A 15,237-nucleotide genomic window follows, 5' to 3' on the forward strand; every position below is an offset into this window, starting at 1 on the left:
AAGAAATAAATTCAGGTTTTCACATTACTTCATATTTTCCTGCTCTGCATCCTGCTCTACAGGGTTATTAGGAGATAAGTAAGACAATGTGAAACCACGTAAATAGCTTTATGACTATTATTATAGTAATAAGGAAACTAGAAAGAATGCATTGCCTATCAGTGGAACTGTATCATAATGTATGAACTAGACTCTGCCATTGAAGTTTGAAGTTGTTTTTAATCACATCATGAAAAGTGCCTAAACCAAGCACCAGATTCTCAGTCTTGACACAAATAGCATTTGAGGCTAGGAGCAGATGTCCTGTGCACTGTTTTGCAGCATCACAAGCCTCTACCTGAATAGATGCCAGTAGCCTCCCACACTCTACCACAGTTGTCACTATCCACATTATCTTTAGACTTGCTAAATGTCCCGTGAGGGACGAAACTGTCTCCAGCTTATCTAAAAACAAGGTTGATCCAAATTTACATCTTAAAAATATTTGGAATTTCCATGTCATCTATTTATGGGGTCTTTTCTTTTTGCAGTACTAGGGATTGAGCTCAGGGTCTTGTACATGCTAGGCAGATGCTCTACCACTGAGCTATACCTCATCCCATTCCATGTCATCTGTTTTTATTAAATGTTTTTCTCATTAAGGAAACAGTGTGTATTTATTTCAGAAAAAAAGCAAAATGCGGATAAACAAATTCAAAACATGACATTAAATTCCAGGGATCCAGTGATAACACATGATGATAAACCTTTCAGCCCCTTTCTGTGTAAGTAGATAAGTAGTGCCTCCTTAAAATGGAAATAAAGTAAAAGAAGTAAAGCTTTTTCTTTTTTTGTTGTTTTCCTTTATTTCAGTTATTTATAAATGAATATGCTACAGTTCCATTTGAAGCTATCTCTTACCTGACTGGAGAGTGTAATTATGGAGGAAGAGTAACAGATGATTGGGATAGACGCCTCCTGTTGACCATGCTGGCTGACTTTTACAATATACACATAATTGAAAACCCTCATTATAAGTTTTCTCCCAGTGGAAACTATTTTGCACCTCCCAAAGGCACTTATGAGGACTATATTGAATTCATTAAGGTAACTGGTATCACTGAAAATGGGGTTAAATTAATGGGTGATTTTTCAAAAAACAAATCAGAAAATGTCCCTTTCTAACTATATGTTTAGACAAGCACTGTGGCTTCAGTAGCTTTCACTGTTTTTCTTTTCTGATTGTTACTGAAAATTATTAAAGTTTGACTCTTCTGTTGTTTGATATTGCTTTATAACCCCTTTTTTGTTGTTCTGAACATATCTGCCCTAGAAGTTAATGCTTTATAGGACAGGAAAAGAAACCCTTTCCTCTGCTCATGTTATTGGCTGGGGCCTATAAACTAAACATAAAATACAGATTAGCAGGAGAAAAGGCAGTTTGTTTTGATGATAGTATTTTTAATGCATAGGAGCTTCGCAGAAAATAAGTGAAAACCAAAAAGAGTCAGCTGTGCTTGAGTTTATATACCATTTGAAAAAGAGTGGTAGATTGTGGAGAATTAATTACAAAAGGAAAAGTGGCTTGGGCTTTTAGGGCAATAAATTGTAAGAAAGTAATTAGGACACACGTGGAGGAAACTGATGGAAGGTGAAGGTTATCTTAGTAAGATCTCTTGTGCAGACTCTTCCCAGTGCCAGCTTCTAGTATAAAGGATTACTGACCTCAACCTGCCACAAAAGGGTGGGAAAACGTATGCCCCGCTTTCAGGCAAAAAAGGAAAGAATTCTTTCTGTATCTTTTGATTGGTTTTTGTTTGTTTGTTTGTTTGTTTGTTTGTTTTTTGAGACCAATTATCACTATTTAGTTCAGGCTGGCCTTGAACTCACTATATAGCCCAAGCTGGCCTTGAACTCAAGGTGCCCTGCCTGCCTCAGTCTCCCAAGTTCTGGGATTACAGAAATGCACCCATACATGGCCCATCTATTGATTTTAAATTGCTTTCAGATAAAAATAATACTTACTCTAAAGTGGCATATTTTGGGGTGGCAAATCTGACTCTCTTCCATATCTAGTTAAGTGGTGATGTATGTTTAATCTATTTTCTGGTAGAAACTTCCATTTTCTCAAGACCCTGAGATATTTGGATTACATGAAAATGTTGATATCTCCAAAGACCTTCAACAAACAAAAATCCTTTTTGAGTCCTTGCTTCTCACCCAGGGAGGCTCCAAACAAACAGGATCCTCAGGAAGTACTGACCAGATCCTCTTAGAAATTACCAAAGATATACTCAGCAAGGTAAGACTTAGTTTAAAATATGTTGTTTATACTATAGTAGAAATAAAAGTGGTACTGATGTGACAGTCTGAAAACTTCATTTGCCACCATTATAACCTTGAGCAAGATACTTTACCTTTGTAAGCATTCATTTCCAAATCTGCTAAATTGTGAATATAGTACCAATTGTGTGAGATTTCTGAGGACATTAAGGTGAGCATCAATTTAAAGAGGCTTACCAAATGCCTGGCATATAGATAAGTTCTTAGTAACTATATTTTTGGATGAGCTAATATACCTATAATTTATTTTAATTTCTAAATAAAAGGTAAAGGACTTTTTTTTAATGGAGGAAATGTTCTGAATTTGCTCAAAGACAGAATGGGGAAGGGTCATAGTCCAGGCTGGCCTTGAACTTACTGTGTAGCCCAGGCTGGCCTCAAACTCTTGCTCCTCCTGTCTCAGCCTCAATAATGCTGGGATTAAAGGCATGTACCACTATTCCCAGCAAGAAAATGATTGATTTTGTTGTTATTGTTTTGTTGTTTTTTGTGGTACCAGAGATTGAACTCAGGAAACCTTGTGTTTGCCAGGCAGGTGTAGTGCCACTGAGCTACATCCACAGCCAAAGAGAATGATTTTTTAATCCATATCTTAGAGAGTGAGAAAGTACAAGGAGATAAGATCAGTGCTAAATTAGCTGCTGCAAATTTCTTTTTTCATAATATAGCCCTAGGTGATTAAAACACTAAGTAAAGTAGAATGGTACTCTATTTTAAATGTTCTTTCTATAAATCTTAAATTCAGTAGTTATTTATTCTTACAAATTACAGTCCTCATCACAAATCTTTACATCTTCCTTCTAAGATAAGTGTTATCAGAATCTCCTGGCTATGCCAAAATGTTATCAAGTAGCTCTCTTTCTAAAAGTGATATTCCAATTAAATGTTACCAGGCTCTTAGTAACTTTGCTCTCCTTCTGGAGTTAGATAGAAGATTCTTCTCGTCTTGAACAAAGAATTGAATGAAATGAGAAAAAAGCAGTGGCAAAGTTTATCTGAAAAACTAACAGTGAAGAGAGAGAAATTGGCTCTGTAGAATGAGCTTGGGCTGAGTAAAACAGGAAGAAGCAAGATAAAAGTTTACCCTGGGAAAAGCAGGGTGGGCTGTTGTGAGGAAGGCAATGATAGCAAGTTCTTCTTGGTGTCTGTGTCCTTTTATACTGTGCACATCTGGAGGAAACCATAGAGAACTTCTACACCTGGGTCCTGAGAGGTGGTAGAGGGATCCCACGCCTCAGGCTGATGTCATGTCTAGGCCTCCTATTGAAAACTTTTTAATGAGAAGTCCATGTGCGGGGCTTTAGGACGTTCTATGCACATGTTCTGGGACCTTGTAATGAACCTCCCCAGCCAGCTTTGCCACAGCTTAATATCCTGTGTCATTAGTACTATAAATACACTCATATTCAGTGTCAGGCACTCTGACAGAGTGGAATCTGGCCCCTAGGCCACTTGCCTTTAGAGTCCAGGGGCTCTTCCTCTACTCCATTCTCACCTCACTCCTCGAAGTGAGTCTACTCACCACAACCCCGGCTGTGGTCGCTGGAGAAAGGAGGGGGAGTGGCACTGCCTATGGCATGGGTGGGAGCACATGAGCCTACCCTCACTTCACTGCTAGACTGCTGCTTCTGCCATCTGCTTCTTCTGACACGTGGCTTCTACTGGTTTATGGGGAAAAGTTCTTGCCTTCATAGAATGGTGGCTCTCACAAGATCCATAACATGACACCTAGCAGAGCCATGTAGGGTAAGGGGGTTTGCAGGCCCAAAGTACTTTGGGATGACACCACTTATTGTGCCTTAGAAAATTGTTTTCTACCGTGCAGGATCCATCACCTGGGAACAGCCAGGGAAGCTCAGCTCTCATAGTCTACAATTTTACTGATTAGGGAACTCCTTTGCCCCTTTAAGCGCGTGAATTCCAGTGTCCTAGGTCCTGATCAGCAGTCTCCAAGCACCTTTCATCACTTCAGTTTCTCTGAGGGGCCTCATACATATTACACATTCAATGCTTTTCTCTCCCTCTCTGCCCTGGAATCCTGCTACACTTAGAAGGTTAATTATTTGATAGTGGGATAAGCTAAGCTGTTTGGAACCAGTTGATAGTTGATTAGAAATAAATATAAAACAGTTTTGAAATGGTAAATAACTTTTATCAGTGAAAAATAAGATTGAATTTACAAAAAAAAATTATACAACTTTTCAGAAATGTGTATCTTTGGCAAAGTGTTGGTTAAGAACAGCACTTGGAATCAGAGACCTATGGATTCAGGCTATTTGACTGTGTGCCCTTGGGCCAGTAATTTAACTTCTCTGACCTTAAATGTCCCCATGTATAAAATGAAAATAATAATGGCCACCTAAGATTGTATGATAAAGATTAAATGAGATAATTTATGGAAAGTAATTAGCACAGTGCCTTCTAAATAGTAATACCCTCATTTTAGCTATTATAGATATTGCAGTCAAAAGACATTATCCATTCTCAGAGTAATTTGTGACCTTCAAAATCTATTTAGCTTCCAGAGGATTTTGACATTGAAATAGCATTACTGAAGTATCCTGTGAGATATGAAGAGAGCATGAATACTGTGTTAGTACAAGAAATGGAACGATTTAACAAGTAAGTATATCCCCAGTGATTCAAAGGGCAACAATGTTAATATAAAGATACACTATTATTAAATTTAAAATTTTAAGAAAAGATTATCAAAACCTATTTAATTTTTTCTTTTTAATAATCATTTTCCCCAGAAGATAGTACCTTTTGTCATGCAAAAATGATGATGAAAAAGAAATCTGTTGGGCTGGGGATTTAGCTCAGTGGTACTGCTGCCTGCCTTGCAAGCTCCAGGTCCTGAGTTCAATCCTAGGTACCACAAAAAGAAAAAGAAAAAGAAATCTTTTCTTACTGATTGAAAAATATGTATTAATTGTAACTTTTCATCCATTTATTATTATCCTCAGGAAGAAAAGACAGAGTAAGCATTAACTAGGCCTCCTGTGGTCATATTTCATCTTTTCTCTTTTTTTCTTTTTTTTCTGATACACATACTAAGTCAAATCTAGGTTGACAAGGTGCCCTGTGATAATAAATTATTTGCTTTGAATTTTTGAGTGAATTACTGCGGTTAAATACTGGATTAAGGAATGTAGAATTGTTTTGGTTGTGAATTTTCTGTAGCATTTCTAAGTTTATTTTTGATTTCCAGACTTCTTGACACTTTAAAGTAAAATGTATTGAAACATCATATTTCCCTTATCAATTCAGTATTTCTGTTTGTGTGTGTGTGCATGTGTGTAAATGTGTGTGTGTGTGTATGTGCATGTGTAGTGCTCAGGATTGAACTCTGAGCTTTGTACATGTTAGATAGGCAAGCACTCTACCACTGAGCTACATACCTATCCCTAATATACTATTTCTTATATAAAGACTATAATTATTTATAAATGATAATATGCTGTCTCTCAGCTGCTCAGGTTTCTGTCCTCACAGAGGTATTTCTTATGTTCTTAGCAGTTTTGGCCTAAGTGAGAAGCAATATATTTGCTAATATATAAATGAATATTCAATTTTATGTTTTAATGTAATGTCTTTCTAATTTCAGCCATTGTATTACATCTTTTTAAACTTTCTCCATATTTTCAGGTCACCTATAATACTATTTATCTAATATATTTCCTCATATGATGTTTTGTTTTGTTTTTGGTATCAGGAATCAAACTCAGGACCTTATGCTTGTGAGGCAGGCGCCAGAACAACTGAGCTAAATCCCCAGCCTTACATGATTTTCTATTAAATTAGCTGGGTCCTCTCAAAATGGTCTCTAGATTCAATATAATCCCTATCAAAATTCCAGTGTCTTTTCTCTTAAAGAAAAAAAATTTATATAGAATCATAAAATACCCCAAATAGCCAAGGCAATCATGAGCAAAAAGAACAAAGCTGGGAGTATCACACTACCTGATTTCAAACTGTTTTACAAAGCAAGCAGTTACTGTTGAAAAAGTATAGTACTGGCCTAAAAATAGACATATCCACCAGTGGAACAAAATAGCCCAGAAAAGACCCCAAGTATGTGTGGTCAATTGACCTTTAACAAAGGTACCAATAATATACAATGGAAGAATGACAGTCTCTTCAATAAATGATCTTGGAATACTGAGTATGTGTATGCAAAAAATGAAATTACTAGACATTTATATCACATAGCAGTCAACTCAAAATAGTTTACAGACTTAAACACAAAACCTGAAATTATAAAACTACTACAAGAAAATATAAGGGGAAAGTATGTGAGATTGATCTGGGCAATACTTTTCTTAGATTTGACCCTAGATTGCATGCAACAAAAGCAAAGATAAACGTGATTACCTAAAAATTTTTAAAATTTCTGTATATCAAAGGAAACAGTTAACAGAGTGAAAAGACAACTTAAATATTAGGAAAAATATTTGTAAGTCATCTGTCTTACAAGGTATTAATATCCAAAATATTTAAGGAATTAAAATAGTTCTATAGAAGGAAAGCAAATAATCTGATTAAGAAATGGGTGAGTAAGCTTAATAGACATTCCTCAAAAGAAGATACTAAACAGGTATATGGAAAAATGCTCACCATCACTAAGCATCAAGGAGACACATACCAAAATCCCAGTGGTGCTAGGGATTTAGCTCAGAGGCACACACCTGCTTCCCAAGAGGAAGGTCCTGAGTACCAAAAAACCCCAAATCCCAGTGAGACATTCCCCACTCCAATTAGAGTGGCTATTTTTAAAAAGACAAGTTATAGAAAGGATGTAGAAAAAGGGAATTCTTATACACTGTTGGTTGGAATGTAAATTAGTGCAACTATTATGGAAAACAGAACTCCAAAAACTAAAATTGAAATACCATATGATCCAGCAATCCCACTTCTAAGTGTTTATTGAAGGTTTGAAATAAGCATATTAAAAAATGTACTCCTGGCTGGGCGTGGTGGTGCACGCCTGTAATCCCAGCACTCAGGAGGCTGAGGCAGGAGGATCGCTATGAGTTCAAGATCAGCCTGGGCTACATAGTGAGTTCCAGGTCAGTCTCAACTACATAGTGGGACCGTGTCTCAAAAAAACAAAACAAAACAAAAAAAAAACCAAACAAACAAAAAACAAAAAGAAAAACTAAAAAATGTACTCCTGATGTTCACTGCAGCATTATTTTCAATAGCCAAGTTATGAATTAGCCTAAATGCCCATCAAGGAATGAATGAATTTTAAGAATGCAGTACATAGACACAATGCAATACTATTTAGTTTTTAGAAAGAAAAAATCTGTCATTTGTGACAATGTGGATAGAACTGGAGAACACTATAGTAAGTGAAATAAGCCAAACACAAAAAGACAAATAGTGCACATTCTCATTTGTAGTATGTAGAATCTAAAACAGTTGAATTTATAGAAGCACAGAGTAGAATGATAGTTACCAGAGGCTGAGCAGTGGGAAGAGGATGAGGAGATGACAGTGGAAGGGCGCAAAGCCTCAGTTAGATGGAAGGAATAAATTTGACTTTTTTTTTGAGATCAGTAGCACAACATGCTGAATATAGGTAATAATTGAATATAATACATTTCCATATCACTGAGAGTAAGTTTCCAATGCTTTTATCCCAGAAAATGTTAACTATTTGAGGTAACATTAATTAGCTTAAAATAACCTTCCTACTGTACTGTATTCAAAAATCATAATACTGCTATTATATGCCATAAACATTACAACTGTAATTTGTCAATGTGCAATAAAAGTTGTTTTTAAAAATTATCTGGTCCTAAGAAATAATAAGCAGACAGGCCAGAGATTTAGCTTAGTGGTGCAGCCGCCTGCCTCACAAACACAAGGATCTGAGTTCGATCCCTGGTACCAAAAAAAAAAAAAAAAAAAAAAAAAAGAAAGAAAAAGAAAAAAGAAATTGGAAACAAAGGTTTAGATATGCCAGTTTTATTATTTTCTATATTAAATACACGCATTGTAATTAAAATGAAAGATGTTTATTCAAGTATCATCTAAAATTACCTCACATACTGCCAAGTGGGACGTGAGCACACTTTAGGAAACACTCACATAAGGTTGTGAATTATATTTTGCTATTTAGTCTTCTGGAAAACTATATGTTGGCCTTTACTGTCATGTATATGTTGCTGATATAGTTTCTTTCATTACAGTTTAATTATAACTATACGTAACACTCTGCGGGACCTTGAGAAAGCTATTAAGGGTGTGGTTGTGATGGATTCAGCATTGGAGGCACTTTGTAGCAGCTTGCTTATTGGAAAGGTGCCAGAAATGTGGGCCAAACGATCATACCCAAGTCTTAAGCCCCTAGGAAGCTACATCACAGATTTTCTAGCCCGGTTGAAATTTTTACAGGTAAAAGAATATTTTAAATTATATACATATATATTTTTGACTGAGGTGTAATGTTAGCAATTGACTGCAGTTTAATCTCTCTGAATGGAATGTTATTAGTAGTTTCATGGTAATCTAACTAAAATTTTAGAACGTGAAAAAATACACATGTCAAAGTACTAAGTAAAAGCTTAATATTTTACTTTAAGCAGATTCAAGTAATATATATTTGTGTTTCTGAAAGTTCCATGTTGTGATTCTCTGAGACCATTTAATATTGCCTTGTGATTTTTTTTGTCTTGTGATTTTAATACCTATAGGAAATCACAAAAAAGCCAGAGGCTTGGATTTATCAATTATTGTCCAGCTGGGAATGTAGTTCATTGGCACCTTGCCTACCTGGCAAGCTTAAGGTCCTGAGTTCAAGCCCCAGAAAAAAAAAGAAAAGAAAAAAGTGTATCAATTATTGTCCATTATCTTAAAATCAGTACTTCTTATCTCTTATCTCATAAAATTAGGGAAAAGACGAATGCTTTGAGTCCCCCCAACACACATGTATGTGCACATACATGCATGCACACAATACACAAGGATGTTCAGAGTACAGAAAAACTTATGACAAGACACTGGTTTTCCTCCTCAACTACTCTACTTGCCCTATCCTATGGTTGATATTTATGCAGAGGTATGGGGAGAATCCCAGAAATATCTTTTTGGAATTTCATGAAGGTGTACGTCTTTTAGTGATCAGTTGCTGTGACATAATTTTGATAGTGTTATCTCTGTGACAAAATACCTGAAATAAACAACTTCAAAAGAGAAAAGATTTATTCTGGTTTATGATTTCAAGGACTTCAGTCCATGGTTTATTATCCCCATTGCTTTGCACTTGATGAAGCAGAACATCATGTAGTAGAGGTATGTGGTAGAGAAAGGCTGCTCAGCTTATGGCAGTTAGGAAATAAAAGAGAGAAAGGAGTGGGAGTCCCCAAAGTTCCCTTTAAGGGCACATTCCTGAGGACCTAATGACCCCCACCCAGTAGGACCAATATCACAATAGCGCTATAGTTACCCTTAATCTTAGCCAAACGGCTGAGAAGCCATAGCACTACAGTTAGACACCAAGCCTTCAACACATGAGCTTTTGGGAGACATTTAAGAACCAAAGATAAGAGTTGGCTTTTTATTATTCAAAAACCTTGTTTCGTGTTGTAGCTCATCAGTGCTTGTGAGTCTATAAAATATAGTCTTTCTTTTTCCACTATAAATTTTTTCCAGTCTTATAGGTCAACCATTTGACTTTCTTGGATTGGGAGACTGTTTCTTTTGGGGTGGGAGGGGGGTGTGCACACGTACCTGTGCTAAAATTGTGAGCCATAATAAATCTCTGCTCCTTTAATATGTGGGTTTGGTGTATTTTGTCACAGAGAAAGTCACTAAGATACCTGTGTAGCTGTGGGATAAAAGGTACTGTATCATATAGAATCAATGACTTTGTAAAACCTGAAAATTCTGATATAGCAGAAAGAAAGTTTGTTCCCCCAAGTAACTGAAAAGTCCAGGGATTAAAGTAGTTGCAGATAAGTTTTGACTTGGGATTTAACGTGGTTTCCTGGTCCTGGCTTCTTGTACTCTCACCCGTTTCCTTTGAGTTAACTCTATTCTCAGATTCTTATCTATAGCAGCAAGATAACAGCAGCAACTATGTCCTTACCACATACCACTTCAAAAAATTGAGTTTCTTTTCCCTAAAAGTAAGAGTTTCTGCATCTTTGGCTCTGAATAGGTCCCATATCCACTCCTTGGTTAATAACTATGGCTTGAAATGTGACTGGCCAGGCATAAATCATGTACCTACCCCAGGAGGCTACATGAAACTGCACCACTGGAAGGGCTTGGAGAGGGAAAGAAGGGTGGTATTACTTTAATATAGGCAGGGCGGGGAATTTAGTGCAGTGGTTCCGCCTCCTCGTAAGCACAAGGTCTGGAGTTTGATCCTTGGTACAAAGAAAAAAAATAGGCAGAAAAAAAACAACAGATGCTCATAAGTGCAAGGGCCCAAGTTTGATCCCCAGTAAAATAAATAAATAAATAAATAAATAAATAAATAAATAAATAAACAAAAACAAAACAGGTGCTCAGTCAGCACAGAAGAAACCACCAAAAAGTTCAGTTTAATTAGACTCTTAAAGGAAAGGGGAGATAGAGCTAAAAATACACTCTGGGGCCAGACTGTGACGTATCATGTACAGGGGACTGAGAAGCTTAAGCTTTAATTTGGTGGATCAATGAAGCATTCAGTGGGTTGCTGAGGAATTATATGATAAATCTGATCCAAACTATGCATGGTCAGATGTTTTCCAGCAGCATTGCTCTAGATGTATTGAGCAGAGAGAGGGAAGAAGCAAGAGGACAGTGTTCACTGATGCAGAAAGAAGACCATGAGCATCTGAACTGGAGGGGCAGCGGGCATGGAGACAAGGGATTAGAGGGTTAGGGGTCTGGAATCAACACATGAGGGCTAAAGCTAATGTTTAATGATGGTGGCTTTTGAGTGTGGTAAGTAACAGTAAATCCCCTAATAATTTACATTTAGTCTTTTGTAGAATCTTTTTTGAATCTTTCAAACTGTATTTCATTCAGATTAAAGCTTATATTAGTTTGAATTTCCAAGAAGCATAACTAGAAAGGAAAAGAAGTAGGATAGTGTGCCTGATCACACTTGTGATGGAGTATGTGGGACACACACACATACACCAGTATCAGGAATTGTATGTCAAGTAACATTTGGAGAAGTGAAAGAATAGACATAATGAATATTGTTTTCCCTTTTATAGGACTGGTATAACTCCGGGAAACCCTGTGTGTTTTGGCTCTCAGGTTTCTTTTTCACCCAAGCCTTTTTAACTGGAGCTATGCAGAATTATGCCAGAAAATACACCATCCCTATTGATTTACTAGGATATGAATTTGAGGTACAGTAACTACTTAAACTCTATAGTACATCATTAGAGCAAAGCCATGTATTTAAGCAAGGATGTGAAAAATACATATGACCCATTATAGGCAATTTTGCTTTTCAATTTTTGTGTTCCATGAAGAACATATATATTTATCTTTCTATCACTAGTATAGAACTTTCCCATTCTCAATATTTGGTTCAAATAATCCAATGTTGTTCTACTTAAGCAAAATTAATGTATGCTGGAGTAAAACCTCATAAAATATGTCAGGGATTTAGCTCAGTGGTTCCGCTGCCTGCTTCATAAGCGCAAGGACCTAAGTTTTTTTTGTTGTTGTTGGGTTTTTTTTGTTTGTTTTTGTTTTTGGTACCGGGGATTGAACTCGGGTCCTTGCACTTGCAAGGCAAGGACCCAAGTTTGATCCCCGGCACCAAAAAGTAATAAATAACCTCACAAAATGCTTCAGAAAGAGCTATATACTATGGCTGAAAAGATTTATAATTAAGCTATTACATAATAGAGTTTCCTGAATATTTAGCCAATTTTTCCTTTCTGATACTGAGTTGTATGGTGGAGAGTATTGCTAGTGTGGGCTTCTCCCTGCAGGTGATTCCTTCTGATACATCGGACACAGCACCAGAAGATGGTGTTTACATCCATGGATTGTATCTTGATGGAGCACGCTGGGACAGAGCAAGGTCAGTAGTTTCTACTATAAAACTCTTTGGCTGTACCTGAATCATTGGTAATATAGGCAGGTGGTCTAGTGCTTCTTCTTTTTTTTAATAAAAATGCCTCTTCTAGGGAATAAGTCAAGTAATGCATCAGAATTCTTACACAGCTGGGCATGGTGGCGCACGCCTTGTAATCCCAGCACTCGGGAGACTGAGGCAGGAGGATCGCTGAGTTCAAGACCAGCCTGGGCTACATAGTGAGTTCCAGGTCAGTCTCAACTACATAGTGAGACGGTCTCAAAAAAAAACAAAAGAAAAGAAAGAATTCTTACATAAATCATTATTCAGTGTGGAACAACTGCTGTGTGATGATTTTTAGGTCAAAACAATTTTTAGTTAATATTTCAAATATTTCAGTGGTCTCATTAGTAAAAAATTTGCTGCAGTTATTTTCCTGTTTTATTTATTTTATGTTACCTTCCATTTTGTAATGTGGAGAACTGACCTAATTTTCTTTACATATATTTTTCCCAATTTTCAACAAATGACAGTTATAATAAAGTTTCACTTTAGTGAACAAAAAACTGTTTCTTGCATGTTCATGAAATAAATAAATACTTTGAATAAACAATGAATTTCCAGCTTTACTCTTTGGAAACTGTTTCTAGTTTAAAAATAGGATTAGTAATGTCAAGAGAAATAAATCAGACAGAGAAGGTTAAATATCACATGACTTCTTTTATATGAGAAGCCCAAAATATAAATAATTTAAAGAGCAAAATAAACAGGGGAATAGAACCTTTTTAGATGGGAAAGGAAAATAAGGATAGAGGAAAAGGGAAACAAAGGAAGAGGAAGTAAAATGGACTAAGATGTGAAATGAATACATACCAATTCCCCTTGATGAATGTATTCATTATGTATCACAAACATGTACTAATAAAAATAAATAAACAGGAGAGGAGAAAATATTTCCCTTAGCATCTTGGTTTTTAACAATCCATTCATAAGCATAATTCTCTATTTCCAGGGGCATGGCTAGACTTTGCTCCCAAGGGCATGTTAAAGATTGACATTAAAGATTGAGATAGGAAAAAATGCCTAAGGCTGAGCAGTAAGGTAATTCCACAGAGGTAATTCTGAATCAGGGTTATGAAGAGACCCACTACACTTAGTTTTTGTTATTTTCCTTTTTTGTCACTTTTCTAGCATTTTTGTTCATTTATTTTGCCCTCTATAGTTAGTCCTTTTTTATTTACTTCTTTATCTGCAGCACTATCCTCTCACATTCTAGGCAAGTACTCTACCACAGAACTACATGCCTAGTCCTTTTTATTATTTTTTCTGTTACTACATGTTTGCTATACATAATGATCACTCTCTATATATTCATGTTTCCTTTTCTTTCCCTCCTTTTCAACAAACAATTTAGCATAATGAAAAGTAATCATATTTTCTTTTTTTCTTTTTTTTTTGGTACCTGGGGTTGAACTCAGGACCTTGCACTTGTAAGGCAGGTGGCGGAACCACTGAGCTAAACCACCAGCCTAGTAATCAGATTTTCTAGATAGGCAGATCTATACTTGAATCTTGACCCTGGCACTTAAGAGCTACGCGATTGTGAAGAGTACTCAGCATCTCTTAACTCCTCTTTACCTGTGAGATAAAACAGGATCACTGTCAGAGGCAACTGTGATGGCATAACGTCTGCCTTATGAGTGGTGCTTAACAGGCAGGCATTGACGTTTGTCCACTGTGTTACATTTTGCCTTTCCCTAATTTTCTTTTGTTTCTCTCAATTCTTCATTGCCTTCTTCCCCTCGCGCCTCTTCTTTTTTAATGTTTCTTCTATATTAAAAGCTAATATACAAGTAGCAATCTAAGAAGCACATTTCAGTAATAACTAATAACTTCTGTCAATTTCTCTTTACAGTGGCTTGCTTGCTGAACAATATCACAAACATCTGTTTGACCTGATGCCCATCATATGGATAAAACCATGTAAATAAATTTTTTCACAAAATTTCCTTGAGTTTTAGGGAAAATAATGATAACATACTAACTGCTACTTGAAATAAATTTTTGTTCAACTCTTTTAGGGTTAAACTTGATTGTAATTTTCAGATGATGGAATATCCACATTGGAAATACATTGTTTCCCTTTTTTGTGTGTAGCATTTATATTATTTTAGGACAGTCATTCTGCTTCCTTGTCCTCTTAGCTCACAGGGTGGATCATTTTCTTTACACTTCCCACACACTTCTACAAAGGCTTTCAGAAATTGAATAATTGCCATCCATATTTTGAATCTGAACTCCCTTTGCATACTGTTTAGAGACACAAATAGGCTTGACACAAACTTCAGCTAGTATCTAGGATTTTCTAGCTACAAGAAATTCTTAGGGCCCGGGATTTAGCTCAGTGGTTCCAGCACCTGCCTCACAGCCACAAGGGCCTGAGTTCAATCTCCAGTACCAAAAAAAGAAAAAAAGAAACTCTTAAACCAAGGAGCCAGCCAAGGCATATATATTGTAAGCCACAGGGAGTGGAAGTCACTTTTGCCCCCTTAGAGAAGCCACTTGCTCCTTTTTCCTTGTACCATCGTCAGTATTTTTTATTCTTTTAAAAAAATATTTTTTCATTGCTGTGGATGGGACCCAGGGCCTCTCACATTTTAAACAAGTGCTCTACCACTGAGCTATAGCCTCAACCTTAATTTTCTTACTCCATTTTTTTTTTTTAAGAAGGTCTCACTGTGTAGCTCAGGCTGACGTTGAACCCATGGCAATCCTCCTGCCTCAGCCTCCTGAGTGCTGGGACTACAGACATGTGCCACCACACCCAGCCTAATTTTCTTATTCTTTTTTTTTTTTTTTTTTTTTTTTTTTTTTTTTGT

General features: G+C 36.4%; 1 protein-coding gene across 1 annotated transcript in view; it reads left to right on the forward strand.

Moving 5' to 3' along the window:
• Dnah12 (dynein axonemal heavy chain 12) overlaps positions 1–15,237 on the forward strand; it is a 245,694-nt gene that overhangs the window by 204,137 nt on the left and 26,320 nt on the right. The window contains exons 68-74 of the mRNA XM_010612737.3: positions 853–1,086; positions 2,093–2,281; positions 4,841–4,944; positions 8,520–8,724; positions 11,541–11,678; positions 12,273–12,364; positions 14,274–14,341. Coding sequence (XP_010611039.1) covers positions 853–1,086; positions 2,093–2,281; positions 4,841–4,944; positions 8,520–8,724; positions 11,541–11,678; positions 12,273–12,364; positions 14,274–14,341 — 1,030 coding nt within the window. The remainder of the gene's footprint in view (positions 1–852; positions 1,087–2,092; positions 2,282–4,840; positions 4,945–8,519; positions 8,725–11,540; positions 11,679–12,272; positions 12,365–14,273; positions 14,342–15,237) is intronic.

The sequence above is a fragment of the Fukomys damarensis genome, unplaced genomic scaffold (genome assembly GCF_012274545.1).
Source record: "Fukomys damarensis isolate Sample0158 unplaced genomic scaffold, DMR_v1.0_HiC HiC_scaffold_28, whole genome shotgun sequence".
Lineage (NCBI taxonomy): Eukaryota > Metazoa > Chordata > Mammalia > Rodentia > Bathyergidae > Fukomys > Fukomys damarensis.